This window comes from Cryphonectria parasitica, assembly GCF_011745365.1.
Source record: "Cryphonectria parasitica EP155 unplaced genomic scaffold M406scaffold_6, whole genome shotgun sequence".
Lineage (NCBI taxonomy): Eukaryota > Fungi > Ascomycota > Sordariomycetes > Diaporthales > Cryphonectriaceae > Cryphonectria > Cryphonectria parasitica.
In genome coordinates this window covers 2,946,488-2,971,864 of record NW_024468914.1, presented here as the reverse complement: position 1 = coordinate 2,971,864, position 25,377 = coordinate 2,946,488, and the positions used below count along the sequence as shown (strand labels likewise).

Here is a 25,377-nt window from a genome sequence, read left to right as displayed (position 1 = left end):
TGTCCCGATCCCCTCTAGAGAGCACAAACCCCAGGCGCAGATCAACCAGCTCGTCATTTGTTCGCTGTTGTCAACGACGACAAAGGAGACAATCAAGCCAGGTTTCTACGCACTGACAACTTTCCGAGCTCCAGTTTCGACCAGAATATTTTGGGATCTGTGTGGGGGTTGTTCTTTTTCTCTGTTACTTGCATCATCAACTACATGCAACTTGCAACTCTACATACATTTGGCTGAGGTGGCTCGACCTCCCACTTCTTGTCATCTCGTCCGATCTATTTGGCCACCCACATACCTCTCAATCCCAACATACTCAGAGGACGGATTCAAAGTCAACACCGAAAGGGCGACCAACTGGAAAGATTTCAAAGCAGAATCCTTGAACCTTCTTCGCTGAACCTTTACACCACGAATGCATTGATCCTATCTTTTGCAATCAAGCCAAGTTACTAGGGGATTTCTTCTTACCCCCCCCCCCCCTTTCAACAACAAGTGGCTTGAGTTTTCTCTTAAACTTACTAGCAAGACATCACCTTCTTCGTCATCAAATCCGTCCATCCAATACACACGCTACCAACCTTCGACCTCTCCCACATACATTGTTTTGTCCACTACCACCTGAGTTTCGTATCCAGCAATCTCTCATCCCCACTAGTTTGATGATCTGGTGTTGAACCGTCAAATAGTTTCTCGTCTACCCGCCCGCTGGCCCCAACGCTCTTGGGGTCTCGAACGATCGTGGGTCTCAACGGTTGACGTACATCTAATCTGCTTGGCGAGGTTGAATCGCAGCCGAAACTCTATTCTGGATCTGGTTCTTGCCTCTTCCTCCCTGTCTCCGAAGGCTGTGCGCTTGGAGCCATTGAATCTTTCAAGAGGTTTCGTCTCCTCTCTCCCCGCCATCGTCAAAACAATCTGCTAGGCCAGAGAAGATTCCACCTTGTACTATCTATCCTTCATTCCTCTTTCTTCCTCCATCTTTCTCTCTCGATCATCTGGATCTTTTAAGAGCCTGGATACGAACATATTTCTTTTTTTTTTCATCCCGCCATCATGGTGTATTGTGGGAAGCCCTCCAGGGGCTGTCAAATGTGCCGCACACGGAGAATAAAGGTGAGCCGTCTTCTCCTTCCGAGCACACCGGATCAGACGAATCGGTCACTCTCTTATAGTGGAATAAGAAGAGAGAGACATATATATGTATTTAAAATGACAAGACTGACTCCTCTCACCGTCCGAAGTGTGACGAGACCAAGCCGACATGCAACCAGTGCACCAAAGCAAGGCGGACATGTCCTGGCTACAAGGACGAGTTCGACCTCGTGTTCCGGAACGAGACCAAAGCGACCGAGCGAAGGGCGCTGAAGAAAGGCGCGCGGAAGTCTCCACTCGACAGCAAATTCAAGAGCAGTAATGTCGTTGTCGTCACCAGCGGCAACATCAGCAGTAGCAGTAGCAGCAGCTGCACCAGCTTGGTCTCACCGACGTCATCTCTCGACAGCGCGCTGTCGCCCACAGGGAGCGGATTCATGCGCTTGCCTTCTAGCGAGGGCAACATCTCACCCCTTCTGAGTGTTCCGACGGAGCAACTAGCGAGCTGTCACTTCTTTTCCAACTTCGTCCTGGTCCCGCGCCAAGGATGTACGAGAGGATTCATGGACTACCTGCTGCCGCTTATGAAGAATGAACCGAGTAATGGCCACTTACAGCATGCCTTCAATGCGTGCTCCCTTGCGCACTTGGGCAACCGTGTCAAGACCAGCCACCAAGATATCCCCAACAAAGCGCTCTCAGAGTACACAATGGCGTTGGCGGCAACCCACACGGCGTTGCAAGACCCGGTCTTGTCAAAGACGGACGCGACGCTGGCAGCTGTGTTGTTGCTTGGGTTGTACGAGAACATTACTGCCAAGGAGATGGGCGTCTTCTCCTGGGGTTCCCACATCGAAGGTGCCATCTCGCTCGTCAAATCGCGGGGCCGCGAGCAGCTACGCACCAAGACAGGCCTGCTCCTCTTCATCGCCGTGCGCACGCAGATGATCATCCACACGCTAGGCTCAGGCAAGGCCCCCATCATGGGCGTCGACTGGTGGCTCTCTGACGCGGTCAAGGACGAGTCCGCCGCCGAGTGCCAGCGCATCAACATCAAGACGAGCGAGCTCCGGGCCGAGATTCTCCGCCTGATGGGCCAGATGGCACGCACGCCTGAGAACATTGAGCTGATCCTGGCCCTGATCCGCCGGGCCCAGATGGTCGACGCCGAGTGCGTGCGCTGGACGAAGAACGTGCCCGACAGCTGGCGGTGGAAGAGCGTAGCGTGGGAGGATAGCGTGCCGAGCGGTGACTTTAGCCGCGCCGAGGTTTTCCCCGGGCGTGTCGACGTATACCGGGACTTTTATATTGCCAGCGTGTGGAACCTCATGCGTGTGTCGCGCCTCATCCTGGCGAGCATCATCGTGCGCTGTGCCGCCTGGGTGTGTAGCCCCGTCGACTACAGGACCACGCCCGAGTACGCCACCGCCGCGAGGACCTGCGTCGATACCATCACCGACATCATCGCCAGCGTGCCGTACCACCTGGGCTGGCATCTCAAACCCGAGAGGAAACACTTGTTGGAGAGACAGCTGAGCGGCTTCGCGTGTGGAGAAGAGGACTCGCTCAAGGGCTTGGCCGGATACTTTTTGTCATGGCCACTGGGCTGTATCCAGGGCCAGGACTACACGACGGACGCGCAGAGGAGCTGGATCAAGGGACGGTTGAGGTACATCGCGGACGAGCTCGGCGTCAAGTATGCGCACATCTTATGCCAGGTGAGTTATTCTTTTCCCCCTTCGTTCCTCGTCCCCCGGCAGCCGGCCTTCCTATATAGATAAGGCAGAGAGACCAAAGGGCCTTCTTCATAACGCCTTGTGAGTCAAACTTGGTCGCTGACCCGTGATCATAGCTCAACGTGCGCATCCCCTCGATGCTCATTCGTAGGGACGGGCTCATGACCCAGCCCTACCCCATTTCTTCCAACTTTGTCAAGCTCATGTCCGCGCGCCATGCGCCGCCCACCACAGGTTACACGATGAACCCTTTGCAGCAGCGCGAGGCCATGCTGAAGGAGCAGTTCGAGAACAAGAGGACAGAGCTACTCCGGATGGCCTCCAACAACGCTGGGCCGGGCGTTGAGTATGTGGCCAAGAGCTGGCTGAGTGTCTGAACGCAGCGGAGGGGGGAAACAAGGAGGGGAGGGGCAGTGTGTCCTCCCTCCTTCACGATTGAGAAAAGGGATTCTCGTACCGATATTTTCAACATGGTAACTTGGCAGGACAGGCTTGGCATTAGAGAGTGTCTTAATTTGTTTCTCTTTTTTCTTCTTTTCCCCCATTCAGGCTTGGAAACCAGGCCATTGACAACCACCGATTGGCGATGGGTATTTCCTTGCAGTCTGGGCGCCATAAGAGAAAAATCACCTCGTTCCAGGCGAACCGGGGCAAAACATTATTTCTGTATATGGCGTTGTCGATTTGTCATTGGCAGCAGACAGCCACACACAACGGAGCTACCCCTCGTAAGGGTTGCGAGCATCTGGGCCGGAGTCTTGCAGTGCGTATCTTTTCTTCTTCTATGTCCAATGATACCTTTATTCATTCATAAGCTTGATTAAGCACATCGTATCTCCGCGTTCCAAATTCATGACTCCGTTATGTGCCCTGTGCCCTGACGCTGCTGCTTCAACTATGCCCTGTATACGCTAGTAGCACTTGCTTCGAGGTTCGCCTCGCCTGGATGGACGACAGTGCCACAATTCGTTTATAGGGTCACGCTGGTAACATGTTTGCCATGGTCACCAGGGCATGGCACCGATATCGTGCCGAGGGTGCCCCTGATCGGTGCTTACCATAGACGATGCCCTATCCCTTTGCTCAAGTCACACGCACAACGCGAGTTCTGCGATTGCCGACATCCTTTGCTCCTTGTGGCAAAGCTGGAAAGTTTGCAAAGCGCAAGCATGAAAAACGTTGATGTGCATGAACTTTCAAAACGTATTGTCGTAGCAAGTACACGTAAATTGAATGCAGGAGAAAGCTGGATATCGTCAAGTAGATCCATGAAGAAAGATGACAAAAAATACCATATTTCACCGGGTATCGTCGAATGCGCGCAGAGACAATTGTCAGTCGGCCGTTAAAACATGATCATAAGCGGCCAGTCTATATGGTCGGCCAGGATACGCCAGCAAGATAAATTGTAGCAAAAAGACCAAGGAGAGGTATCCACGCGAGGGCGCAAATAAATCTGGTATGGTATAATCACTTGCTCTTCTTTCCGGCCGCCTCCTTGTTCGCATGCAGATTCCAGGCGTTGACGAGATACTTTTGGGTGGCATCCACCTCGTTCTCGTGCTTGACGTGCTTAACGCCGACCTTCAGACCGTCCTTGGTGAAGACGACATTCTTCTTGCCCATGCGCTGGGACACATTACCCTGCATCTGGTTGACGCTGAGGTAGATTTGGTAGCCGACCCAGGCGAGCCCGGCGATAACGGTGAAGAAGATGACGAGGGGAAGGAGTTGGCTATTGGGCACAATGTCTGGTCAGCCCTCTTTTCAAATTGGGATTTTGAAGCGCGCCCGCCCCTGTGTATGGAAGCTGCTGAAGCAGATTGGTAGGTAAATACCTGAGGAGGGAGGGTTGAGGCTTTGCTTTTCCCCACGCCATCTTGAGAAACCAGCCTTCTTCAGTGGCTGGACTTGTTGCTGAGTCGGGGATTGTAAACGATCGAACCGATCGTAGCAGGGCGGTGGAGAGGCACAGCAGGCGTCTGAAGACTGCGACTGATTGATCGATCGATCGACGAGCCGAGGTTCCACCAGACAAACAAAGAGGGCCTGCGAGGTAGAGAATGACTTGTGTCAAATGCAATTTGGTCGGAGGCTCGTACCTGATGAACGGCTGGTGAGGAAAGGAAAGGAAATTAATAATATGAAGAGAAAGAGAGAGAGAGAGAGAGAGAGAGAGAGAGAGAGAGAGAGAGAGGAACGAGGATCAGGAGTTTGGGAAAGAAAAGGGCAGGAAGACGTTGTTTAGAAGCTACACCCTAAATATGGAAAAAGGATGCTGTCCCCGAGTCTACAGCTGAGAAGCGCGTAAATTTTGCCAATTAAAGTGATAGTTGGGTGGCTAGCAGGCTGATCAACGCCAGGAGAAGGCCTGGGTCGAGAGGGAATCTGACCTGCGTACAGGCGAGTCTCAGGGTCCCTATGCTAGTGATTAGTGTCAGCACTATGGCTGTACATCACTTGCACCATGGTAGCAGATCACCATTACACCCTAGCACGACAGTACAGTACTTTCGGCCCTTGCAGGTGTTACGGCGGGGAACTCAGGGCCCAACCCTCGCCAACATACAAAATTTCATCATGATCGCTAAGAAAGACAGGTTGTCGACCTGCCCCTGCCAGCTGAGATACTGCAAAGCAAATGGATTCGGCCGACAGCCTACCTAGCAAGTACGTACAGTAAATATATAGTGGTGCCTGCCTGCTGCAGGTGTGTTGGATGGTAGGAGCAGTAAGGGATCGAGGGCCCGCGGAGCAGGCACTGTCAGGGAAGGCCGCCCCCAGCTATCACGTGATACAGGCCCGCAGTTAAACATCGGTGCCCGCAGGTCGGGTCGAGAAGTGTCCGCCCACGCCCCTCCTCCCATGCGAGGCTGGAGCTACAGTTGACGAAACAGGCCAGCTGCACGCTACTACTTCTAGAGGCCACACAAGGCTTGACAGGGCCGCATACAGGGCAACGCCATTAGGTCTACAGCCGGTCAGGCTTCAGGTGCTAGTCAGAAAGGCTGACTTGTCTTCTTCTTTTCTTTGATACGTCGTCGAGCTTCTAAACAGGTCCAATTGTTCCTTTTCAGTGATCGTGTTCCTCACTATCGCCCTTGCTCAACCTTCAACTGTGGTCGAGTTGTAAAATAGCTGACCAGGGCAGGACAAGGCCAGGTTGCCATAGCCCATAAAATAGGTCCCCCCGCCTGTCAAATGTCCAGCGTATCCAAAAGCTCCACACTCTGCGTACGCTCGCTCCCTCGACAACCTCGACCCAGCCCAACACACCTCGACCATCGCGACCAGCCTGCCCATTTGGTCTCTCGTCGGACGCGCACACCCTGTCGCATTGTCACTCGCCCCTTTGCGATCCTCTCTGGGCCTGCAAACATCCGAGCAACGCTTTAACAACCCCCGTTCGAGCTGACCTCGGCGGCCTACCGCCCTCTCCACGCGACATTATGTCTGCACCCAACGACTACGGTCAAGGCCAGCCTGGCTTCCAGCAACCATATGACGGCCAGGCCTACGAGAACCCTGCTGGATCCCCGCCGCCTCAGGCGGCTCAACACCCCGCAGAGGGAGCGGGAGGCAAGAAAAAGAAGAGAGCTTACGCTGCTGGCGCGTTCGATGTGGGAAGTGGCGGCAATGCCGCCGTGGGAGGCCAGCTTCCCGCTGGAGGCCAGTTCGGCGCCCCTCAACCAGTGACACCTGGATATGGTGGCTATCCAGGTCAAGAACAGCCAGCTGCAGCTGCAGGTTATCCTGCAGCCCAGCCCTTCACTCCCGTTGCTGGCCCCGGATACCCCCAGCCAGACTACGGTGCTGCTCCTGCGCCTGGTGTTGCTGGACTCACTCAAGGCATGTCGAACCTGCAGGTGGGAGGAGGCCAGCCTCTGCCGCAACAGCAGCAGCAGCAGCAGCAAGCTCCTGCGCGCGTTGGGCCCCTGAACCAGCTGTATCCGACCGACCTGCTCAACCAACCCTTCAACGTCTCCGAGCTGGATCTGCCCCCACCCCCAATCATTCTTCCTGCAAATGTGAGTCCGCGAGCAGTGCCCTCACCCCCGTGTGTGTTCAGTTGGCTCACCCGACCAAAAGTCAAGCTGTACTCCCTCCGAAGATGCGAACTGCCCTCCAAAATATGTGCGATCGACCCTCAACGCCGTCCCCACGACGCACTCCCTCCTCAAGAAGTCGAAGCTCCCCTTCGCGCTCGTCATCCAGCCGTATGGCTCGCTTCATGATATGGACGATCCTGTTCCTGTCGTCCAGGACCAGGTGATCTCACGGTGTCGGCGGTGTAGGTCGTACATCAACCCGTACGTGACTTTCCTCGACCATGGACATAGGTGGCGGTGCAACATGTGCAACCTCTCCAACGACGTTCCGCAGGCCTTCGACTGGGACGCCGCGGCTCAGAAGAGCATCGACCGGTGGCAGCGGGCTGAACTGAATTCCGCGGTGGTGGAGTTCGTGGCCCCCCAAGAGTACATGGTCCGACCGCCTCAGCCTCTCGTCTATCTCTTCCTCTTCGATGTGAGCTATGCGGCCGTCTCGACCGGCCTTCTGGCGACGAGCGCGCGCACGATCCTGGACAGTCTGAGTAGGATACCCAACGCGGACCGGCGCACTCGTCTGGGCTTCATTGCCGTGGACTCGAGCCTGCACTATTTCTCTATACCCAAGGACGCGGATGAGAATGGAGACACGAACATGCTCGTCATCAGCGACCTCGACGAGCCTTTCCTGCCGGTCCCTACAGAACTTCTGGTCCCTCTGAGCGAGTGTCGCCAGAGCATCGAGAACTTCTTGACAAAGCTTCCGGATATGTTTATCAACAACCAGAACAACGGATCATGCATGGGTTCCGCCCTCAGGGCTGGTCACAAGCTGATCTCCCCCGTCGGTGGAAAGATTGTGGTCCTGAGCGCTTCGTTGCCGAACCTGGGCTACGGCAAGCTTGACATGAGGGAGGACAAAAAGCTCTTGGGCACATCCAAGGAGAGCAGCCTGCTGCAGACGGCCAATGGCTTCTACAAGAGCTTTGCTGTCGAATGCTCAAAGAACCAGGTCTCGATCGACATGTTCCTCTTCTCCTCCCAGTATCAGGATGTCGCCTCGTTGAGCAATCTTCCTCGGTACACTGGTGGTCAGACGTGGTTCTATCCCGGGTGGAATGCTGGGCGGCAAGAAGATGCTATCAAGTTTGCTTCCGAGTTCAGCGACTACCTGTCATCGGAGATCGGTCTGGAGGCTGTTCTGAGAGTGCGCGCCACGACGGGCCTGAGAATGAACACATTCTACGGCAACTTTTTCAACCGGAGCTCCGATCTGTGCGCTTTCCCAGCCTTCCCGCGCGACCAGTGTTACGTGGTGGAAGTAGCCATTGATGAGACCTTGTCTAAGAGCATGATCTGCATGCAGACGGCTGTGCTTCACACTACCTGCAACGGCGAGCGGCGAATCCGGGTCATGACCCTGGCCCTGCCTACGACGCAGAGCCTGGCGGACGTTTACGCCTCCGCGGACCAATGCGCCATCACCACATACTTCAGCCACAAGGCTGTCGAGAAGGCGCTCAGCGGCGGCCTCGATGCGGCCAGAGACTCGCTGCAGACAAAGCTCGTCGAACTGCTCCAGACGTTCCGGAAAGAGCTGGCTGGCGGCAGTATGGGCGGTGGCCTGCAGTTCCCGGCCAATATGCGCGGTCTGCCTGCCCTGTTCCTCGGCCTGATCAAGCATGTGGGCCTGCGCAAGTCGGCCCAGATCCCCTCCGATCTCAGGTCTGCAGCGCTCTGCCTGTTATCGACGCTGCCTCTGCCGCTGCTGATGCAGTACATCTACCCAAAGCTGTATTCACTGCACGATATGCCGGACATCGCAGGCACGCCCGACCCGGAGACCAGCCAGATCGTCCTGCCACCGCCGCTGAACTTGTCCTCGGAGCGGTTTGTCTCGTACGGACTGTACCTCATTGATGACGGGCAGACACAATTCCTGTGGGTCGGCCGCGATACGGTCCCGGCCCTACTGCAGGATGTCTTTGGTGTCGCCGACAGGACACAGCTCCACGTGGGCAAGGGTACAGTGCCAGAGCTGGACAACGACTTCAACGAGCGGATCCGGGCAGTCATCGCCAAGAGCAGGGATTACAAGTCCAAGGGCGTGGGCAGTATCATCCTCCCGCATCTGTACATTGTGCGCGAGGACGGCGAGCCCAGCCTGAAGCTGTGGGCGCAGACCTTGCTGGTGGAGGACCGCGCAGATCAGGGTATGAGTTTTGCACAATGGATGGGCGTGCTGAGGGAAAAGGTATGTGTTTGTTGAGTATTGCCTGCACTGGAGGCTCGACATTGTAATGCTAACATTCTATGTTTTACAGGTTGTCCAGTAATCTGGCCCAAGGTAAATCGCATGCTTCAAATGGTGACTTTAATTGTATAGACATCAGACGTCAAAAAACACAGAGCAGTTGATCATCTTTAAAAAAAGAAAATTCGTTTGAGCGAAGTCGCCTGGCTGTGATTTTGAGAGTTACTCCTGTGACATGTATGCTGTTTTTTTTTCCTTCCTTTTTTTTTTTTCTTTTTTGTCTTTGGAGGCTTGGTACATGCCACCGAAAACCTTCGTCTCCGACGTCTTCACCGTGGAGTGGCTTGTGATATTTGGGGGCGAGAAACGCTGGGCTACGCAGTGGCCTGACCGGGGCCGGCCTTTCATCCAAAAGATGTTCCCGTAGTCGACGTAAAGGCCAGAACCCATATTCGCCTTTGGTGAGAAAACCAATGACAGTGCATTGCCTTGTTTTTTTTTTTGCATTTTTTGGCCGACGAGAGCCGCTGTTGTTGGTTGAGGCGCAGGAACACCCGAACCTATACCGTTCTCCGTAGTTGGTCTTTTTTTCCCCCCCTTCTTTCTTTTTCGTTCTTTTCCTGTTGGATTTCTGACCCCCTTCTCATCCATTATTGAACACGTGGGCTTGGCAGATAAGCTATTCAGATGATGCTGATTGATCATCAAGAGAAATCATCTTCGGACAAACTGTTGTCAGCCCAGTGCATACTCGGCAGGTTCCGAAATTCTTCCTCCCAAGGCCAGTTATCCCACGTTGTCTGCTACTTAAAAAAGGTAACAATCAGATCTGTTTCAAGTACTCTGGAGCGGGCCTGTGAGCACCGGGCCATTGGCGACCGAAGGATTTTCTTCTTTATTCTTTCAAGAACACCTTGCAATGAGTTTATCCGGGGGCCACAAGAAAAGCGGCCAAGTTGCAAAGCATAGCCTGAATATACATAATATGTTGGTGGGGTTGGAGGAGACCTGCAGTGCTGGCTTTGTCATGCGGGAGTTTATTTTTGGGCGATAATTATCTTATAGGCTTATACTTATAGTAGTAGCTAAGGGGGCATGGGCGCCTGGATCCGGAGCGTCTAGCCCAGCCTGGCATGGCTAGACAAGCCTGGATGAAACATACTGGCCGCCCAGTGAAGGACCTAAATGCTGTGTTGAGACAGCCATGCCGAGAAGGCTGGCGCCTAGAGAACGCATCTTGGTAGGACAAGGCGGCTAGTGACTCTTGGACGTATGGTAGAGGAACAGCGGGAGAACGGCCTGGTTGGTTGGCCGGACGAGGCAAGGAGGGCACATTGCAGAGATGCCGTCCGGTGCAGATTGGTGATAAGTAAGAGAGACTCCTGTATCATCATGAACCAGCCCAGTCTATACGACACAACCAGGAAATTGTGTGGAAGCGAGGGGACCACCCGGGGTGTCGGGTCTCATCTCATCCGGTAGCGACAGCGCCGAGGGGGGAAACGTGTGTATGTTTGTGTAAGTATTGTCTCCTCTCATGTATCCCCAGGGTAGCCAGGTCGAAGGGTGGTGATGACAAAGAGAAGCAGCCGAGAAAGTTGTAGAAAAGTAACCCAAAGTGGGGTGGAGGAATAAGGGTGGTGGCCTTTCAGTCAGGTCAAGGTCAGCCTTGTGGCGGCCCTTTTGCGTCCCTGAAATAGCGCTGGGCTTTGGTGACAATGAAGTGAGAGTAGGCCTGGTTCAAGACCAGATGCGAGGCCACTCATCTCACGTCCTCCTCTTGAGGCTCTGCACATCCACTTTTACATGCCTTCAGGAGCGGGTAGGTAAGTACATGGGTAGGAATAGATGCTCTACTACTACAGCATGTGGACGGACCGTGTTGGACAGGACCACATACTGGACCAGGCCCGCTGAGGTCAACACACATTTGGTGGACGTGATGATGATGAATGGGCTCTTTTGAAACCAGCCTGGCGGGAAAGGGGCCAGAAAAGAAAGACGGTAAGCGAAGAAAGAAGAAGAAGATGCTGACCTCGGCAGATGGGAACCTCTTTCCTTACTATGGTAGTAGTTATTTTATGACAGGCAAGTCTCTTATTAGGGGCCGCCTTCTGCCGCTGCCGTTCGTTCTTTCTCTCTTCACCTGTGTGCCTTTCTGCCACTTGCCCATCCTCACCACCTGCGTGTTGTGTCCGTCCTTTCTCTTCTCTTTAGGGAAAGAAGGTTTCTGTCTGGCCTCCGTCACAATTCTAAAGGTTCGTCTTTCATTTCTCTCTCTTTCTCTCTCTTCTCTCCCCTTGCCTCGACTATCCCCACTCACAGCCCACTCACCGTTCACCATCACCATTCATTCGTTCCTCCCTCGTATGTGCTTGTGTGTGCTATGGCTGCATCTCGTTTCCCCGCCGTATTCAGCTTGCATCCGTGCCATCGAACCAAAGTCGCTGGTCTTGTTGTCGGGACTCCACTCTTGCAGTTACACCTACTCTCCTAGGGTCACTGAGGTAGACCCCATAGAACACGGATACCACTTTACGGGTATCAGATGAGAGAGGGAAGAGAAGCAGGGTCCCCCAGGCCCGCAGCCCTGATACAAGGACCCGGTTCGTCCCAGGGGTTACCACGGTTCTCACCACACCACACTACAGCACCCACTGCAAGCTCATCTGACCAACCGACCTCTCACTACCTACACACTAAACACACACACCACACCACATGAACAGCACACACACTTCTCAGCCCCTTGCACTCTCCATCCATCCATCTTTGCTGCCTGCCTGCCTGCCTGCACCATCCTATTCACTAAATTCAGTCCCCTTTCTCAAGATTCTTACCAGGTACGATAGGTCCTTAGAAACACACTGCGGATAGCCCTTCTACGATCCATGCTCAGCACCTCGGAACGGTACGTATTTATTTACCTTGACTACTTTACAATCCACCACAAATCATGACCCCACCCACCAAAACACACAACCCAGACCTTTGGCAGCTCTTTTTTGAAGAACCCTGCGAGGGCCCAAGCGGTTCAATTCAGCTGGCCCCTGTCAACTACTGTTTCAGCGCTCTGGCGTCCATGAGTGATGATTTCTGGGCGTCTGTCCACTGTCTTCTCTTTCCACATGGATGAATGACTCTGGATTCTATTTTCCTATTACAAAGACACCTCGTGGCCCCCTTTCCCCCTTCGAAACCCAGTCACCATCATCTCTCTCTGTCCCAACCCGAGAGGTTTTGTGGATATTCTCGATACTAACACTCGGATCTTGTCCCCATACACACAGACCTTGACGGATAGAGAGATCAGAGTACCACCCACTTACTCGCTTCTCCTCTCTCCTGCCACCAGACAAGCACTGTGCCCCCACCCCGCCTTCTGCTCGTGGCCCAGCCATCGATCGCACCCCACCCTCCTCCTCCTCCTCCCCCTCTCGTGCCCCCCAAAACAAGAACCTTCCCACCTCAAGGTCCCGCCATCTTCTCCTCAGCTTGATTCCTTGTCGACTGCTCGCTCGAAGCAAGCATCTTCCTGTCTGTAAGTACCCTTTTACGCACCCATCTGCCGTATCGCCCTCTACCTCTCCATCCGTCCTTCCTCCGTCGAGCAGCCGCCCGAGTTCCTTAGGCATAGCTCTTATCACCTAACCACCACCTCTGCCACCTCCTCAAAGAAGAACCCTCTCGAGACGGTTCTTCTCCTCGTTGTATGCCTCTCAACTGACTGAAATCTCCCACAATAAATAGGAATCGCGTCATCCTGTACAGCGTAACGTTTCCCTTCGCATAGCCGCCCGCATCGCCCGTGTTCTCTCTCTGCCCCTCCCCGACCGCTCATCATCCGGTCCCGGGTGACCTCTTAGTTCGATCCCTCATCTGGCGACCTCCCTTTTCGCCTCTCCTCAGTTTCCTACCACAGGGCCGAGACCAAAGAGTTTCATAGTTCTGTTGGGACCAGTATTCATTCAACCCATCAAATCGATCACCTGTGCACATTTACAAACGCAGCGGCACCAGTCAGCATGTCACGATCCCAAGCTCCCAACCCTGCGGGGTCCCGCAAGATATCCTTCAACGTCAGCGAGCAGTATGATATTCAGGACGTTGTGGGTGAAGGTGCCTATGGTGTTGTCTGGTAAGTCTGAGTCGAGGAGATCGCGCCGCTACCACTCGAGGATCTACCCTCAGCTGACCCTGCTACTTCGCACAGCTCTGCGATACACAAACCCTCTGGCCAGAAGGTGGCCATCAAGAAGATCACCCCCTTTGACCATTCCATGTTCTGCCTGCGGACCCTGCGTGAGATGAAGCTCCTGCGTTACTTCAACCACGAGAATATCATTAGCATTCTCGATATTCAGAAGCCCAGGAGCTATGAGACCTTCAACGAGGTCTATCTGATCCAGGTATGTCCGCTGTCCTACAAATCCTTCTTCCTCCGCCGTCCCCATGCAGGGCTTGCACTAATTTGACTCTACTTACCGTTCAGGAACTGATGGAGACCGACATGCACCGTGTCATCCGCACCCAAGACCTTTCCGACGACCACTGCCAGTACTTCATCTACCAGACCCTGCGGGCACTCAAGGCCATGCATTCCGCAAACGTCCTCCATCGAGATCTGAAGCCTTCCAACCTACTCCTCAACGCCAACTGTGATCTGAAAGTGTGCGACTTTGGTCTGGCTCGTTCCGCTGCTTCTCAGGAGGACAACTCGGGCTTCATGACCGAATACGTTGCGACACGCTGGTACAGAGCCCCAGAAATCATGTTGACGTTCAAGGAGTACACCAAGGCTATCGACGTGTGGTCTGTGGGTTGTATCCTGGCCGAGATGCTCAGCGGCAAGCCCCTGTTCCCGGGCAAGGACTGTAGGTGTCGCCCTTAACGTTAGGCTCTTCGTTTAGACCCATGGCGCTAACACGGCAGTATAGATCACCACCAGCTCACTCTCATCTTGGATGTCCTCGGCACCCCCACCATGGAGGACTACTACGGCATCAAGTCTCGCCGAGCTCGCGAGTACATTCGGTCGCTGCCCTTCAAGAAGAAGGTGCCCTTCAAGACCCTGTTCCCCAAGACCTCCGAGCTGGCTCTGGACCTCCTCGAGAAGCTGCTGGCGTTCAATCCCGTGAAGCGTATCACGGTCGAGGAGGCTCTGAAGCACCCATACCTCGAGCCCTACCACGACCCCGATGATGAGCCCACCGCTCCCCCAATTCCCGAGGAGTTCTTCGACTTCGACAAGCACAAGGATAACCTGAGCAAGGAGCAGCTGAAGCAGCTGATCTATCAGGAGATCATGCGGTAAATACTTTGCGACTAGAGCATTTTCGGCTGGCGAACGGCGTCCAGGGAGAGTCTATGTTGTGTGTTGTGTTGCGTTGGGTTGGGTTGCGTCGCGTCGTTCAGGTACCTAAAACGGCGTGGTGAGGTATGCGCAGATGGTATGTATGGATGATGGACAAAGAAACCTTGACTCTATACTATGGTAACGAATGGGCGGACACACACGAAAGCTTGGAAACTGTATGGGTTGCATTTCGGGCAGGAAAGTAAGGCAGATTACGACGATATTCTTCTTCCTTTGTGTGTTTTGACAGGAAGAGAGACGAGAACCAGATTAAGGATCATGTTGAGAAGAGCATTAGCTTTGGGTGGATAACCATACTGGAAATTTTTTCTTCTTTTCATTCTTCATTCTTGTCTCCAGTACTCTCTATTTTGTTATATGCTTTGGAGTTGACATGCTGAGATTATAAAGCCATTGAAACGTATATGAAGAAGCCGCCTTTCCTCGCCCTCACCAACTTCATTTATGGATGAATGGAACTCGCTTTCCGTCTCTCGTGCACCGTTCGCAATGTATGGAACTCTGATGGAGGAGACGTTACCTGGCGCTGATATCGGGCATACATATGAAGTCGGTGACACTTGGGGTATCTTAGGTTGCTGCTGCTACTGCTGCTACTGCTATTGCTATCTTGCGCGCCGAGCTAGTCAACTCCCCCCCCCCCCTTCCTTCTCTATAAATTCCACATGCGTGCAGTCAGGCACGCCTTTGGGGGAATCCGTCTTGTCATTTTTCCTTCTCTCAACCCTGAGGGGAGAAAATGGTCCGGGGCGTCTCATCTCCCCAGCCTTCCTGCGGTGCTCGCCGCTGTCGTCCTCTCCCATGCTTATGCTAGGATTTCTTTGGTGTGTATCTCTTTCAAACAACGATAGATCTCCACAGTAGGGGAGAGCACGAACACGCGGGCATGCTGATGATGTCCGGACGGGCGGTCCATCTTACACTGGTCATTCAAACTTCGGAAGAGGATGACGGCGGCTAGCCTTTGATCACCTCAAAGCTTGGATGGTTGAGGTGCAATTCATATAAAAGCCTTTCCAGAAAGGGCACAAGAGCAGATCTCGATCCAGTCCTTCACCGCACTCCACCTCCGCGGCCAATTAACCACATCTCCACCCCCAGCACGTCAAACTTCTCGCCCTCGTCGCTCAGCGGCTCGTTCCCAAAAGTCAGGCACCGCGAGCTCACGCCCTTCTCGAGCGAGTCGTTCAGCCACAAGCCATAGTGCCCATCACCACCGCCGACCGACAGCCAGTGCTGCTCACAGTAGATGTAGAACTCGTTCTCGCCGCTGTATGGGAACGCCTTGAACCTGATGGATGGGCCTATTGATAGTGCTGGGCTGGCCGTCCTTGGAGGGGCAGAGACATGCGCTGCTATTGGCTGTGGAGGGGCGAGGGCCGAATTGTGAGTGGACGGTGGCGCAACGGAGGTGGGTGGATTGTAGGGAGCCGGAGGTTGTGCGGGAGGGTCGTCGGAGAGGTCGATGAGGTCTCCCGACGGTGCAGGCGCTGGCTGAGGTGGTGAACGCGGGAAGGAAGATCGGGTTGGGCTGGCGATGGTGGTCACTCTGGCTGCTGCAATGTTTGTCGTGTCCTCTGACGGCGGTGGAGGTAGGGAGGCGAGGAGGGAGGCGCGCCAGAGGAAACATTCACCATTACCAAAGTAATGGGCCTGTGGCCGCGGCGGATCAGAAAGGTAGGCACCAAACAGCTATGTGGATTAATTCAGATAGAAGATCAGCCTCTGGTCTAATCACTGCGCAATTTGGGACAAAAAGGACGAAGCGGGGCAAAGAAAGCAAATTACTCACGCCTCCGTCGTTGTCCTTCACTACCAGTACAAAGCTGGCTCTCTGGCCTTCGTAGGCACTGCACTTCTTGTACAGCGTCCCCAGACTTGCGCCGTCCTGATCCAGGCTGTACACAAGGTTCCACTCATCTTCAATGCGCTGGCGCTCCGGGATCATAATTCGGATCTCTTCCGCTACCACGGGCGTCAGCAGTCTTGCCGAATGCGTGGTGTCATCCCTGAAGCCTTTGAGCTCGAGCGGCTCGAGAGGCGGTGGCCGCAGCGGCGAGGCGGACCGGTGCATTGGTGGTGTGTAGACGCCGCTGACACCGTTGCCCTGGAGGCGCGGCCAGGAGGCGCCGTGGGTCAACGACGGGGGTTGCTCGCCTGCTGTCATGTCGCTGAAGCGTCGTACGAGTCCGCCGAAGCCTGCTGCGAGCCCGTGGAGGTAAGAAGAGGCGGCTGGCGCCGTGGTAGGAGTGGCGTTGCCAGAGGCGGAGGGCGAGGGCGAGTACTCGTCGGAGCGGTGCCCGTGTCTGGTGGGTCTGTCATGGTCGTGGTACGCCATGATTGGCTCTTGTTCCTGATGATGTGTTGTAAAGAGAAAGAGACAGAGGGGTTGTAGTCGAGGCAGTAGGAGAGAGAGGGGTTGGGTGCACAGTATACTCAAGATATTCCCAGCAGGAAGTAAAGGTGGGCTGTGTGGACCCGAAGGCGAAATTGCAGGACAATGGGACAATACAAATCCTCGCTAGCCAGGAGCAGCAATAGCAAACAATCTCATGTCACAAAGAGGCTACTCGACGTAAAAGAGAGACATGAAAAGGGCAGGTGCTGACTGTAGTTTGCTAAACATGGTCGGTGTTCTCTCAGGTTCTTATTGACCGTCACAGTTCAGTTCTAAATCTGGAGAAGCTGACAGGACCAAAGTAAGCCGGCCAAACCCCCTAGCAATGCTTCTGTCACAGGCCTGATCCTAGCCTGGCATGAGCCTGGGACCTATGACGTCCCACTGGAACAAGGGTGGGTACTCTCGTGGGCCGCCCCGGGCCGTCTGCCATATCTTCTTCGCTACACCCACTGCAGTATAGGCCCCCTACGTACTAGGTACGTTCCACCACCATTTCAGCTTTCAATTCCCTTTCTGTTCGAGGGTATTTCAACTCTCAAAAGAATAGGCATCGAGGTCAAGCAAGTGTACATTGATGCGACCTGGAAGCAGACATCACCAACAACAGCGTTGGGTGTTGGTCCAACGACGTCTCCCCTCTCCACCTCGTCAGGAGCTCCGCAGACTCAAAGTCAGTCAGGGCATTGTTTTCTGCCGGTCCAGCACACACTAAGCAACGTGTGAGACCGCTCTCGTCAACCCCTTCTCTGCCGTGGCTGTGACCAGTGCACGCGCTATTGCTCTTCGCAAGGGAGGTACGGTGACAGCATGCTTAGGCGATGCTTCTGTATCTCGATCAACGGAGAGACACTGCCTTATGACTTGCCTCCAGGACCGAATCGACACAAGGTGACACCGTCCACCAGTCAGTCAGGTTCTCACTAGAGCTTTGTTCATGTGAAGTCGCTCAAGACCTAGATATCTGAGGCGCTGGTCAGACAAGGCCCCCGATAAATGGACAGCCCATTACACAAGAAGAACCTCACGGCTGAAGGTAAGGCCTCCTTCCTCAAAACTCAACAACTTTTTGGGAACCGATTTTTCGAGGGTCACAATTGTGACATAAATTGCTTGATCCCTTCTAGGACACCCTCGGGGCTCGGCTTCTTAGAACACACGTCCGGCTCGAAATCGAAAGTCCTCTTTAGATAATCCCGAGTTGTAGGACCAATAGTAGCGATAAACCTTGTTCGACCTGGCTCTTTTGGCTTTGCCTTGCCTGTTGTCTCGTCGAGTAGGCCGAGGACTTGAAGCATAGCATCACAGCCTGTTGGAGAGAAGACCACAATCCAGACCATGGACCTCTCCCTTGTCTCCAGCAGACGCTTCTTGAAGTCATCTGCAAACGATTCCATGACCCCTGTGCCGTACACGACAACCTCGTCTACTCTGATTCTTTTCTCCTCAGGCAGTTCAGGGTTCATGAGCGTTTTTGGGATGATGTCTCTCCTTTGCTCCCCCACAAGGAACAGTAAGGCCGGGTTCTCCTCGGGGCGGTCTGAATACCAATCATCGTAGTGGTCCAGGATGAATCTGGCCAGATTGTCACCATTTCCGGTGTGCTCTCCAAACACCTGCAGTGCTGGGTCCGATGGCACGGCCTTGAGGGCCCTGGTTGTGGCCGGGCCAACACTGTACACTGGCACTTCGCACAGGTGTGGCCATTGCCGGTCGCCACCTTGTATTCATCATCAGTGAACATCATGAGGAGGGGAAGTAAATGAGGAACTTCTCACCCCGTCCATCTTGCACGATCTTGGTAAAGGCCTCGACCGCTCTCTGGGAGGTGAATACCAGGCCACCATACGCGGCCCCAAAATGTCTGCCTATCATTTTCGATTTAAGCATTGTTTCTATCTCTCCCATGCCATCCTGTTCGAACCTGTGCTCCAGAACGGGAACGAAAGCAGGCTCAAAGTGGGGCCCTTGTTGTGTCTGAGCGAAGATCTCTTCGTACCCATCTCCAGGTGTCGATTTGGTCTTGAGCAGCAGTATTGGTATGCCGTCATTGGTCTTGTCTTCAAGTGGAGAGGCCATCTTGTCTCCTCGATAGAAAAATGCATCAATAGATGAAGAAAAAAGAAAGGGGTTAAGAGAAGAGAAAGAAGAAAGAGAGAAAAGAGAGAGAGGGAGGGATAGACCGGTTTGAAGTTGAGAGAGTTTGCGAGAAGCCTCGCAATTAACCATCACAAAGTTAATTTTGACTGATGAGCAGGGACATCCGGCGAGCTCACCCCACCTACCCACCCTCCCACCTAACGCTGCAGTGGCTACACACAGGGGCCCATGCAGCTCCAACTGTGCTAGGCAGGTGCCGCTGATGTCACCGAGCAGGGCCCGCGAAACTTTACTTGCATCGCGCTAGAATTTCTAGAAGCGCGTTTCCGAACCGTGAGCCCCATCCGACTGACAAATCCTTGAGAATGAACCATACTCTGACGAGCTGGTGACACGCCTGGACTCTGCAAGAACAAAAGTACTCACAGGACGACGATACGATCATGGCTGAGGATTCGAGAGGAACCCAGAGTGACACCACTTTGGCGACAGTTGGACTGAATGGCGGCGAGCAGTCCAAGCCTCTGCCTCCTGGCATGGTCCTGGGCCCTGATGGAAAGCCGTGCGCTCTTCTTGACCACAAGCATGTATTTAATGCGTGCTTTTGCTGACCATTGTCATAGCTGCCGGTCTTGCACGTCCAAGAGCGCATTCTCGGCATGGGCAGCGCAAGCTAAAACGATGAAGGCACCCCAGACGACCGCCGCCGCGACAACGGCCTCGACAATGCCCCCCGTTACCGAGACAGACGACTGCCCAGCCGATGTCGAGACTCTCGGACGGCACTCGTGGACACTTCTCCATTCCATAGCAGCCACGTACCCTACCTCTCCGAGCCCCGCGCAGCAGGACGACGTCGTAGGCTTTGTCAAGCTCTTTTCCAGGCTCTACCCGTGCTGGGTGTGCGCCGAGGACTTCCAGAAGTACATCCGAAAAGACCCGGTGAGGGCCGGCAGCAGGGGCGAATTTGGAAAGTGGCTTTGCGATGCCCACAACGACGTGAACAAGAAACTCGGCAAGCCCGTATTTGACTGTTCCAGGTGGGAGGAAAGGTGGAGGACGGGTTGGAAAGATAGGAGGTGTGACTGAAGCCGCACAACATCTCAGGCAACTCGGAAACGACGCATGAGCAATCTCCAGTGACAAGTCGACGATCGACAGCATTTTCAAGGCGTTTGTAAGAAGGATACGGTACATGGAGAAAAGCATCATTGCTCATTTAGAGATATCTACAGCCTATGTGGAAGAATTAACCCCACTCATTGAAGCAAAAGAACTCCAGCGGCTGGCAATCCCGACCAACTTGGGTGATGAAGAGACTGGCTGCAGTTAGCCGCCTTGATTGATCGTCCACAGAGATGGGCTTGATAGACAAGGCTGTTGAAACCCGGATGTGTTGCCGAAAAAAACTGGGTCTCTTTTTCTTTCCTTTTCTTTTTCCCCCTTCTTTTCTTCCCCAGCATGCGGGAGTCTGAACCCACCAGGCTCGTGACTTAGATCATTGATTGCAAACTCTCTCTCCTATTTTCCACATCGGCCGACCTCGCGACTATCTGATCGCGCTCGGCATTATCAGCTGTGTCAAAACCTGACGCGGCGAGGGATGATTACCCCGCTGGAGGAGAGTCGTCCAAGTGTTTGGTCTTCTCCCTCCGAAGCTTGCCTGCTTCATGTGGTCTGACATGCATGCTATCACCGGTGTTGGGTCCAATATCTGGAATACTACCGCCAAAACGGCCTCACCTAGTCGCCGCTTCTAACCGATATCTCGCCATGGCCCAGTTTTCTTCCTCAGTGAGGTCACTCACGGATTCGGTATATAAGGGTGCTCAAGTGAGACCTTATCCTTTGTCCTGTTTGCGTGGATGGAGTCATTTAAAGTTACAGGAAACGGCCCATATTCGAACTCCACGCTAAACGTTAACGGTCAACTGGGTTGGTACCTGTAGTTTGCGCTCTAGGTACTGTCTGTGGTCCTTATCATTGTCGTTGTTGCGTACTACAGCTGCTCGTTTCGCTGTGTGTCTGTTACTTCAACACGAGAACTCATTCTCATAGCCACGATGGGCTCTACCGACTACAGGCTTGAGAAGCTCGAGCAGCCCGTCGATGTTTCCGAGTATCTCTTCAGGAGACTTTACGAGGTTGGCATTAGATCTGTCCACGGCTTGCCTGGAGACTACAATTTGGTGTCCCTCGACTATGTCAGAAAGGCCGGTCTCAGGTGGGTTGGCAACGTGAATGAGCTCAATGCTGGTCAGTACGGGTTCATCAGATAGATACCTTTTGTTCTCTCACAGCCTGTCATTACTGACAAATTTCAAGCATATGCCGCGGACGGCTACGCCCGCGTGAAGGGTATCTCTGCCCTGGTCACTACGTTTGGCGTTGGAGAACTCAGCGCTCTCAACGGCATCGCCGGAGCGTACGCTGAGCAAGTGCCCTTGATTCATATCGTGGGGTGTCCGTCCACTACATCCGAAAGAAATGGCCTCTTGCTCCACCATACCCTGGGCAACGGAGACTTTAACGTCTTCAAGAACATGTCGGCTCAGATATCATGCTATGTCGCAAAGCTTAACAGGCCCAACGAGATTGCGGACGAGATCGACCACGCCATCCGTGAATGCTGGATCCGCAGCAGACCCGTGTACATCATGCTGCCTTCAGACATGGCCTCCGAGAAGATCGAAGGGGCGAGGCTGAAGACACCTCTTGATATGTCAGAGTCAGCGAATGACCCGGAGAAGGAGGACTATGTAGTGGACGTGATCCTCAAGTATCTCTATGCAGCCAAGAACCCGGTCTTGCTGGTCGACGCCTGCGCCATCCGTCACCGTTGCTTGGATGAGGTTAACAGCCTGCTTAAGAAGACCAATCTCCCGACTTTTGTTGCGCCCATGGGCAAGGGCGCCGTGAATGAGCAGGCTCCCAACTATGGAGGTGTATATGCGGGTAATGCTTCGCACCCCAGTGTGGCAAAGGCCGTGGAGGGTGCAGACCTTGTGCTGTCCATCGGCGCTCTTAAGGTAAGATTAACGATCATTAGGTTTGGAACCTCACTTGCTTTTCCAGCGCAATAACTAAAACAAAAAAAAAATTGCAGAGCGACTTCAACACAGCAGGTTTCAGCTACCGCCTCTCTCAGCTCAACACGATCGATCTGCACAGCACACACTGCACCGTCCGCTATTCCGAATATCCCGGCGTCGCCATGCGCGGCGTCTTGCGAAAGATCACCGATCGCATCGTAACGTCGCAACTCTCCATCCGTCCTCTATCTCCTGTGGACAACGGTCCATCTGCCAACGACAACGACGGCTCCCAGACCATCACCCAGTCCTGGCTCTGGCCTCGTATCAGCGGCTATCTCCGAGAGAATGACATCGTCGTCACCGAGACAGGCACCGCAAATTTTGGGATCTGGGAAACTAAATTTCCCCAGGGCGTGACCGCACTAAACCAGAACCTCTGGGGCTCAATAGGGTGGTCGGTAGGCGCGTGCCAGGGTGCGGCGCTTGCGACGAGGGACACGGGTGACGAGAGGAGAACAATTCTTTTTGTGGGGGACGGGTCGTTCCAGCTCACGGCGCAGGAGGTGAGTACCATCATCCGCCATCAGCTCCGGGTCACCCTGTTTGTGATCTGCAATGAGGGATACACAATCGAGAGGTTTATCCACGGTGCGGATGAGGCGTACAACGATATTGCGACATGGAGGTTCAAGGACCTGCCGGCCGCGTTTGGTGCACACGAGGGAGAGACGAGGACCTTTGTGGCGAGGACGAAGGCGGAATTAGAGGCGTTGCTGGGTGACAAGAGCTTCCAAGAGGCGGCCGGCTTGCAGTTTGTCGAGCTATATATGCCGAAGATGGACGCGCCCGGGCCTTTGAGACTGATTACTGAAGCGGCTGTGAAGAATAATTCGAAGGCAGCCGAGTGAGGAGGAAAGCATGTGCGATGGTGTGTCACCTCCACTTTGCCCGGATGTGTTTGCTTCGTCGGAAAACGAATGTGCTCGTCTTCTGCGTCCATTCATTTTCGCCAAGAAAAGTTACACCATATGCATTAAGAACGGCTCCAAGATGTGTATATGGATAAATATCCGGGCGTGCACTGGTCTCGTTCAGTATTCTCGTTGTAGTGTTGAAGTCAGCAGACATCATTTATGCCTAAGAAATGCCTGAGAAGATTTGCAACGTGAAATTGAGGAATTCACAAAGGGCATAATAATTCCCGTGCAGACTACCATCACATTAAGCACATCTCCTCTTTTGAGGAATTTAAAGACAATTACGTATCTAAGTGCTCAAGTATGTCATGTGGCCTGAAAATTTCCAAAAACAAGGAAGAGAGAGAAGGAGAGAAGGGAAAAGCAACAAAGAGAGAGAAAACACCTCCATTGGAGCCAAAGCTCTGCTTACTATATTCTTCTTTTGTCCCCCCTCCCTCCCTTTTTTTTTTTTTTTTGAGCCCCTTCCTTCTTCTTCGACTTTCATTTACGATGGTTTCGGCGCTTTCCTTCCCTCGTGAATGGGTGTTGAGACCGGGGGTCCCACGTGACGGCCTATCGTGGATTACAGGGATTGACGGTCAAAAACTACTGTAAGGCGCATGCATGACCTTCACTCTTGCACCTTCCTTCCTCTCACACGGAGCTTTCACAACGCCACCAGAACATCAGGGTTCAGCACAAAAAAATAACAATGGCTGACTTGGGCAAACGCAAAGCCGCTCATGGCACAGAGGGCGATGGCTCATTCAGAAAGAAGAAGGTAGGACGGCCCAAAGGAAAGGTGGTGGAGCGGGATCATTGATTAACGCACCGTCCCCCCAGGCATATGCCACCCAATCAGTGAAACAACCAAAGCTAATCAATGCTACAGAAGGGAAACAGTGGCAAATGGAAGGTTCCGAAGAGTGATGGGTCGGAAAGACCAAAGGCCCACACCATTGAGCCTGGCGAGATGGGCATCTGGGTGACCTGCCCCCTGCACATGAAGGGCAAGGCTGCTAGAGAGATGGAGGTCCTTTTTGATGAGGTTCGTCTAAGTCACCATGCAAAAGGCAGAGCAAGGATTGACCTTTCACAGTACGCGGAGAAGATGTATGGAATCAAGACCGAGCAAGGGCCTGTCGATGGCGATGACGAGGACGAGGGAGACATTGAATCCATCATTCAGAAAGAGGTCGGCTCCTTGAAAGACAAGAGCAAAAGTGCTTCAGATCGAGTCTTCACTGAAGTTCGTATCAACCAGGAGTGTCTACTGTTCATGCGATGCAAGGCACCAATCGAACCAGTTGAATTCTCGCGGCGCATATGCCAGGATGCCCTCACTGTCGGCCACGGGAGCGCTCGAGCCCGATATTTGAACCGGCTGACACCTGTGACCATCATCACAAAGGCTACCGAGAGTGGGCTCGAGGAGGGCGCTAGAAAGGCTCTTGCTAGCCACTTCAAGCTCAAGCCGAAAGAAACAAGCACGGGCCCCGGTGCTGCTGAGAAGGACGGCCAAACAGGGGAGGTCGAGAACGCAGATGGAGAGACGCAGCCAGCTACGGTAGGAACCAGATTCGCAACTATCCTTCCACATCTTCTGACGGTAACCTCTCCTAGTTCGCCATCCGTCCTTCAATCCGCAACCACAACACTCTGAAGAGGGACGATGTCATCAAACAGATTGCCAACATGGTTGATCCACAACACAAGGTCAACCTCGGAGCTCCACACAAGGTCATATTATTGGATATCTATCAGGTGAGTGTCTTGAACCGACTGCCAAACTAAGCGCTTTTTGTTGACAAATGACAACGTAGACGGTCTGCGGGATCAGTGTCGTCCCCGGCGACTGGGATGTGCTGAAGAGATACAACTTGACGGAACTCTATAAACAGGCCAACGACTCTGGCATCAAGGACACGAACGGCGATGCTGGGAGAAACGGCAGCAAATCTGCAACCAAGACTGAAGAGAAAGTGGTCGCCGAGCCATGAATAGCGCAAGGGTTGCCATACCCGTCGACAAAAAAGAGGGGGAAGAGAGAATTTGCAGCAGTCAAATCCTTCGGTGCACGGACGACTGACGACTGACGCACATTGGTTTTCCATTGCTGTTCACCATGTCGGCCCTCAGCAGTTCCTGCCTGAGTATGCAAGCAAGCGTATGCTCAAGTGAAGATTTGGAATCAAGTAGCACTTTGACAGAGGCCTGGCATTCTTTCTGGGAGCGGTTTTAAAGGCGTCACACTAGGCCATTTCGCGACAAAATTGACGAGAGACACCGAGGACGGCCACTTTTAGGGGACTTCCCGCACGCTTTGGCGTCGAGATGACCAAATCACAGCCAATGGAAGCTTTTGGTGCTTCCTTTC

General features: G+C 53.6%; 10 protein-coding genes across 10 annotated transcripts; 7 read left to right on the top strand and 3 right to left on the bottom strand.

Moving 5' to 3' along the window:
• The first annotated feature begins 161 nt into the window (after positions 1 to 161).
• Positions 162 to 4,247, top strand: M406DRAFT_85177 (uncharacterized protein). The gene is made up of 3 exons (XM_040926057.1): positions 162 to 1,113; positions 1,242 to 2,810; positions 2,945 to 4,247. The coding sequence occupies exons 1-3, from the start codon at positions 1,054 to 1,056 to the stop codon at positions 3,203 to 3,205; spliced, it is 1,890 nt and encodes a 629-aa protein (XP_040774725.1). The 5' UTR covers positions 162 to 1,053; the 3' UTR covers positions 3,206 to 4,247.
• Positions 4,248 to 4,298: 51 nt separating this feature from the next.
• Positions 4,299 to 4,707, bottom strand: M406DRAFT_341185 (uncharacterized protein; the record flags this gene model as incomplete). The annotated part of the gene is made up of 2 exons (XM_040921632.1): positions 4,299 to 4,563; positions 4,667 to 4,707. The coding sequence occupies 2 exons, from the start codon at positions 4,705 to 4,707 to the stop codon at positions 4,299 to 4,301; spliced, it is 306 nt and encodes a 101-aa protein (XP_040774724.1).
• A 1,268-nt stretch (positions 4,708 to 5,975) lies between these two features.
• M406DRAFT_109018 (putative COPII coat protein Sec24) lies at positions 5,976 to 9,327 on the top strand. The gene is made up of 3 exons (XM_040915329.1): positions 5,976 to 6,856; positions 6,918 to 9,131; positions 9,202 to 9,327. Exons 1-3 carry the CDS (start codon positions 6,278 to 6,280, stop codon positions 9,211 to 9,213), a joined length of 2,805 nt encoding a protein of 934 aa, XP_040774723.1. The 5' UTR covers positions 5,976 to 6,277; the 3' UTR covers positions 9,214 to 9,327.
• Positions 9,328 to 13,156: 3,829 nt separating this feature from the next.
• Positions 13,157 to 14,445, top strand: M406DRAFT_51448 (uncharacterized protein; the record flags this gene model as incomplete). Its single annotated transcript, XM_040924440.1, has 4 exons — positions 13,157 to 13,269; positions 13,345 to 13,540; positions 13,624 to 14,005; positions 14,069 to 14,445. 4 exons carry the CDS (start codon positions 13,157 to 13,159, stop codon positions 14,443 to 14,445), a joined length of 1,068 nt encoding a protein of 355 aa, XP_040774722.1.
• A 728-nt stretch (positions 14,446 to 15,173) lies between these two features.
• On the top strand, positions 15,174 to 15,359 carry M406DRAFT_65105 (uncharacterized protein; the record flags this gene model as incomplete). Its single annotated transcript, XM_040924916.1, has 1 exon — positions 15,174 to 15,359. The coding sequence occupies one exon, from the start codon at positions 15,174 to 15,176 to the stop codon at positions 15,357 to 15,359; it is 186 nt and encodes a 61-aa protein (XP_040774721.1).
• A 202-nt stretch (positions 15,360 to 15,561) lies between these two features.
• M406DRAFT_260867 (TLD-domain-containing protein) lies at positions 15,562 to 16,846 on the bottom strand (the record flags this gene model as incomplete). The annotated part of the gene is made up of 3 exons (XM_040917396.1): positions 15,562 to 15,863; positions 16,017 to 16,200; positions 16,301 to 16,846. The coding sequence occupies 3 exons, from the start codon at positions 16,844 to 16,846 to the stop codon at positions 15,562 to 15,564; spliced, it is 1,032 nt and encodes a 343-aa protein (XP_040774720.1).
• A 1,147-nt stretch (positions 16,847 to 17,993) lies between these two features.
• On the bottom strand, positions 17,994 to 18,985 carry M406DRAFT_293408 (tetrapyrrole biosynthesis, uroporphyrinogen III synthase; the record flags this gene model as incomplete). The annotated part of the gene is made up of 2 exons (XM_040919082.1): positions 17,994 to 18,626; positions 18,685 to 18,985. 2 exons carry the CDS (start codon positions 18,983 to 18,985, stop codon positions 17,998 to 18,000), a joined length of 930 nt encoding a protein of 309 aa, XP_040774719.1. The 3' UTR covers positions 17,994 to 17,997.
• Positions 18,986 to 19,449: 464 nt separating this feature from the next.
• M406DRAFT_347244 (augmenter of liver regeneration) lies at positions 19,450 to 20,256 on the top strand (the record flags this gene model as incomplete). Its single annotated transcript, XM_040922270.1, has 2 exons — positions 19,450 to 19,568; positions 19,630 to 20,256. 2 exons carry the CDS (start codon positions 19,450 to 19,452, stop codon positions 20,093 to 20,095), a joined length of 585 nt encoding a protein of 194 aa, XP_040774718.1. The 3' UTR covers positions 20,096 to 20,256.
• An 813-nt stretch (positions 20,257 to 21,069) lies between these two features.
• On the top strand, positions 21,070 to 23,094 carry M406DRAFT_347243 (pyruvate decarboxylase; the record flags this gene model as incomplete). The annotated part of the gene is made up of 3 exons (XM_040922269.1): positions 21,070 to 21,262; positions 21,332 to 22,035; positions 22,113 to 23,094. The coding sequence occupies 3 exons, from the start codon at positions 21,070 to 21,072 to the stop codon at positions 22,947 to 22,949; spliced, it is 1,734 nt and encodes a 577-aa protein (XP_040774717.1). The 3' UTR covers positions 22,950 to 23,094.
• Positions 23,095 to 23,883: 789 nt separating this feature from the next.
• On the top strand, positions 23,884 to 25,000 carry M406DRAFT_262840 (uncharacterized protein; the record flags this gene model as incomplete). Its single annotated transcript, XM_040917541.1, has 4 exons — positions 23,884 to 24,048; positions 24,100 to 24,567; positions 24,624 to 24,764; positions 24,824 to 25,000. 4 exons carry the CDS (start codon positions 23,884 to 23,886, stop codon positions 24,998 to 25,000), a joined length of 951 nt encoding a protein of 316 aa, XP_040774716.1.
• Positions 25,001 to 25,377: the final 377 nt, after the last annotated feature.

Coding starts and splice junctions, on each gene's coding strand:
- M406DRAFT_85177 (XM_040926057.1), top strand. CDS start 1,054: ATGGTGTATTGTGGGAAGCCCTCCAGGGGCTGTCAAATGTGCCGCACA. Junction 1,114..1,241: donor GCCGCACACGGAGAATAAAG/GTGAGCCGTCTT, acceptor CACCGTCCGAAG/TGTGACGAGACCAAGCCGAC. Junction 2,811..2,944: donor ATGCGCACATCTTATGCCAG/GTGAGTTATTCT, acceptor CCGTGATCATAG/CTCAACGTGCGCATCCCCTC.
- M406DRAFT_109018 (XM_040915329.1), top strand. CDS start 6,278: ATGTCTGCACCCAACGACTACGGTCAAGGCCAGCCTGGCTTCCAGCAA. Junction 6,857..6,917: donor CAATCATTCTTCCTGCAAAT/GTGAGTCCGCGA, acceptor CCCGACCAAAAG/TCAAGCTGTACTCCCTCCGA.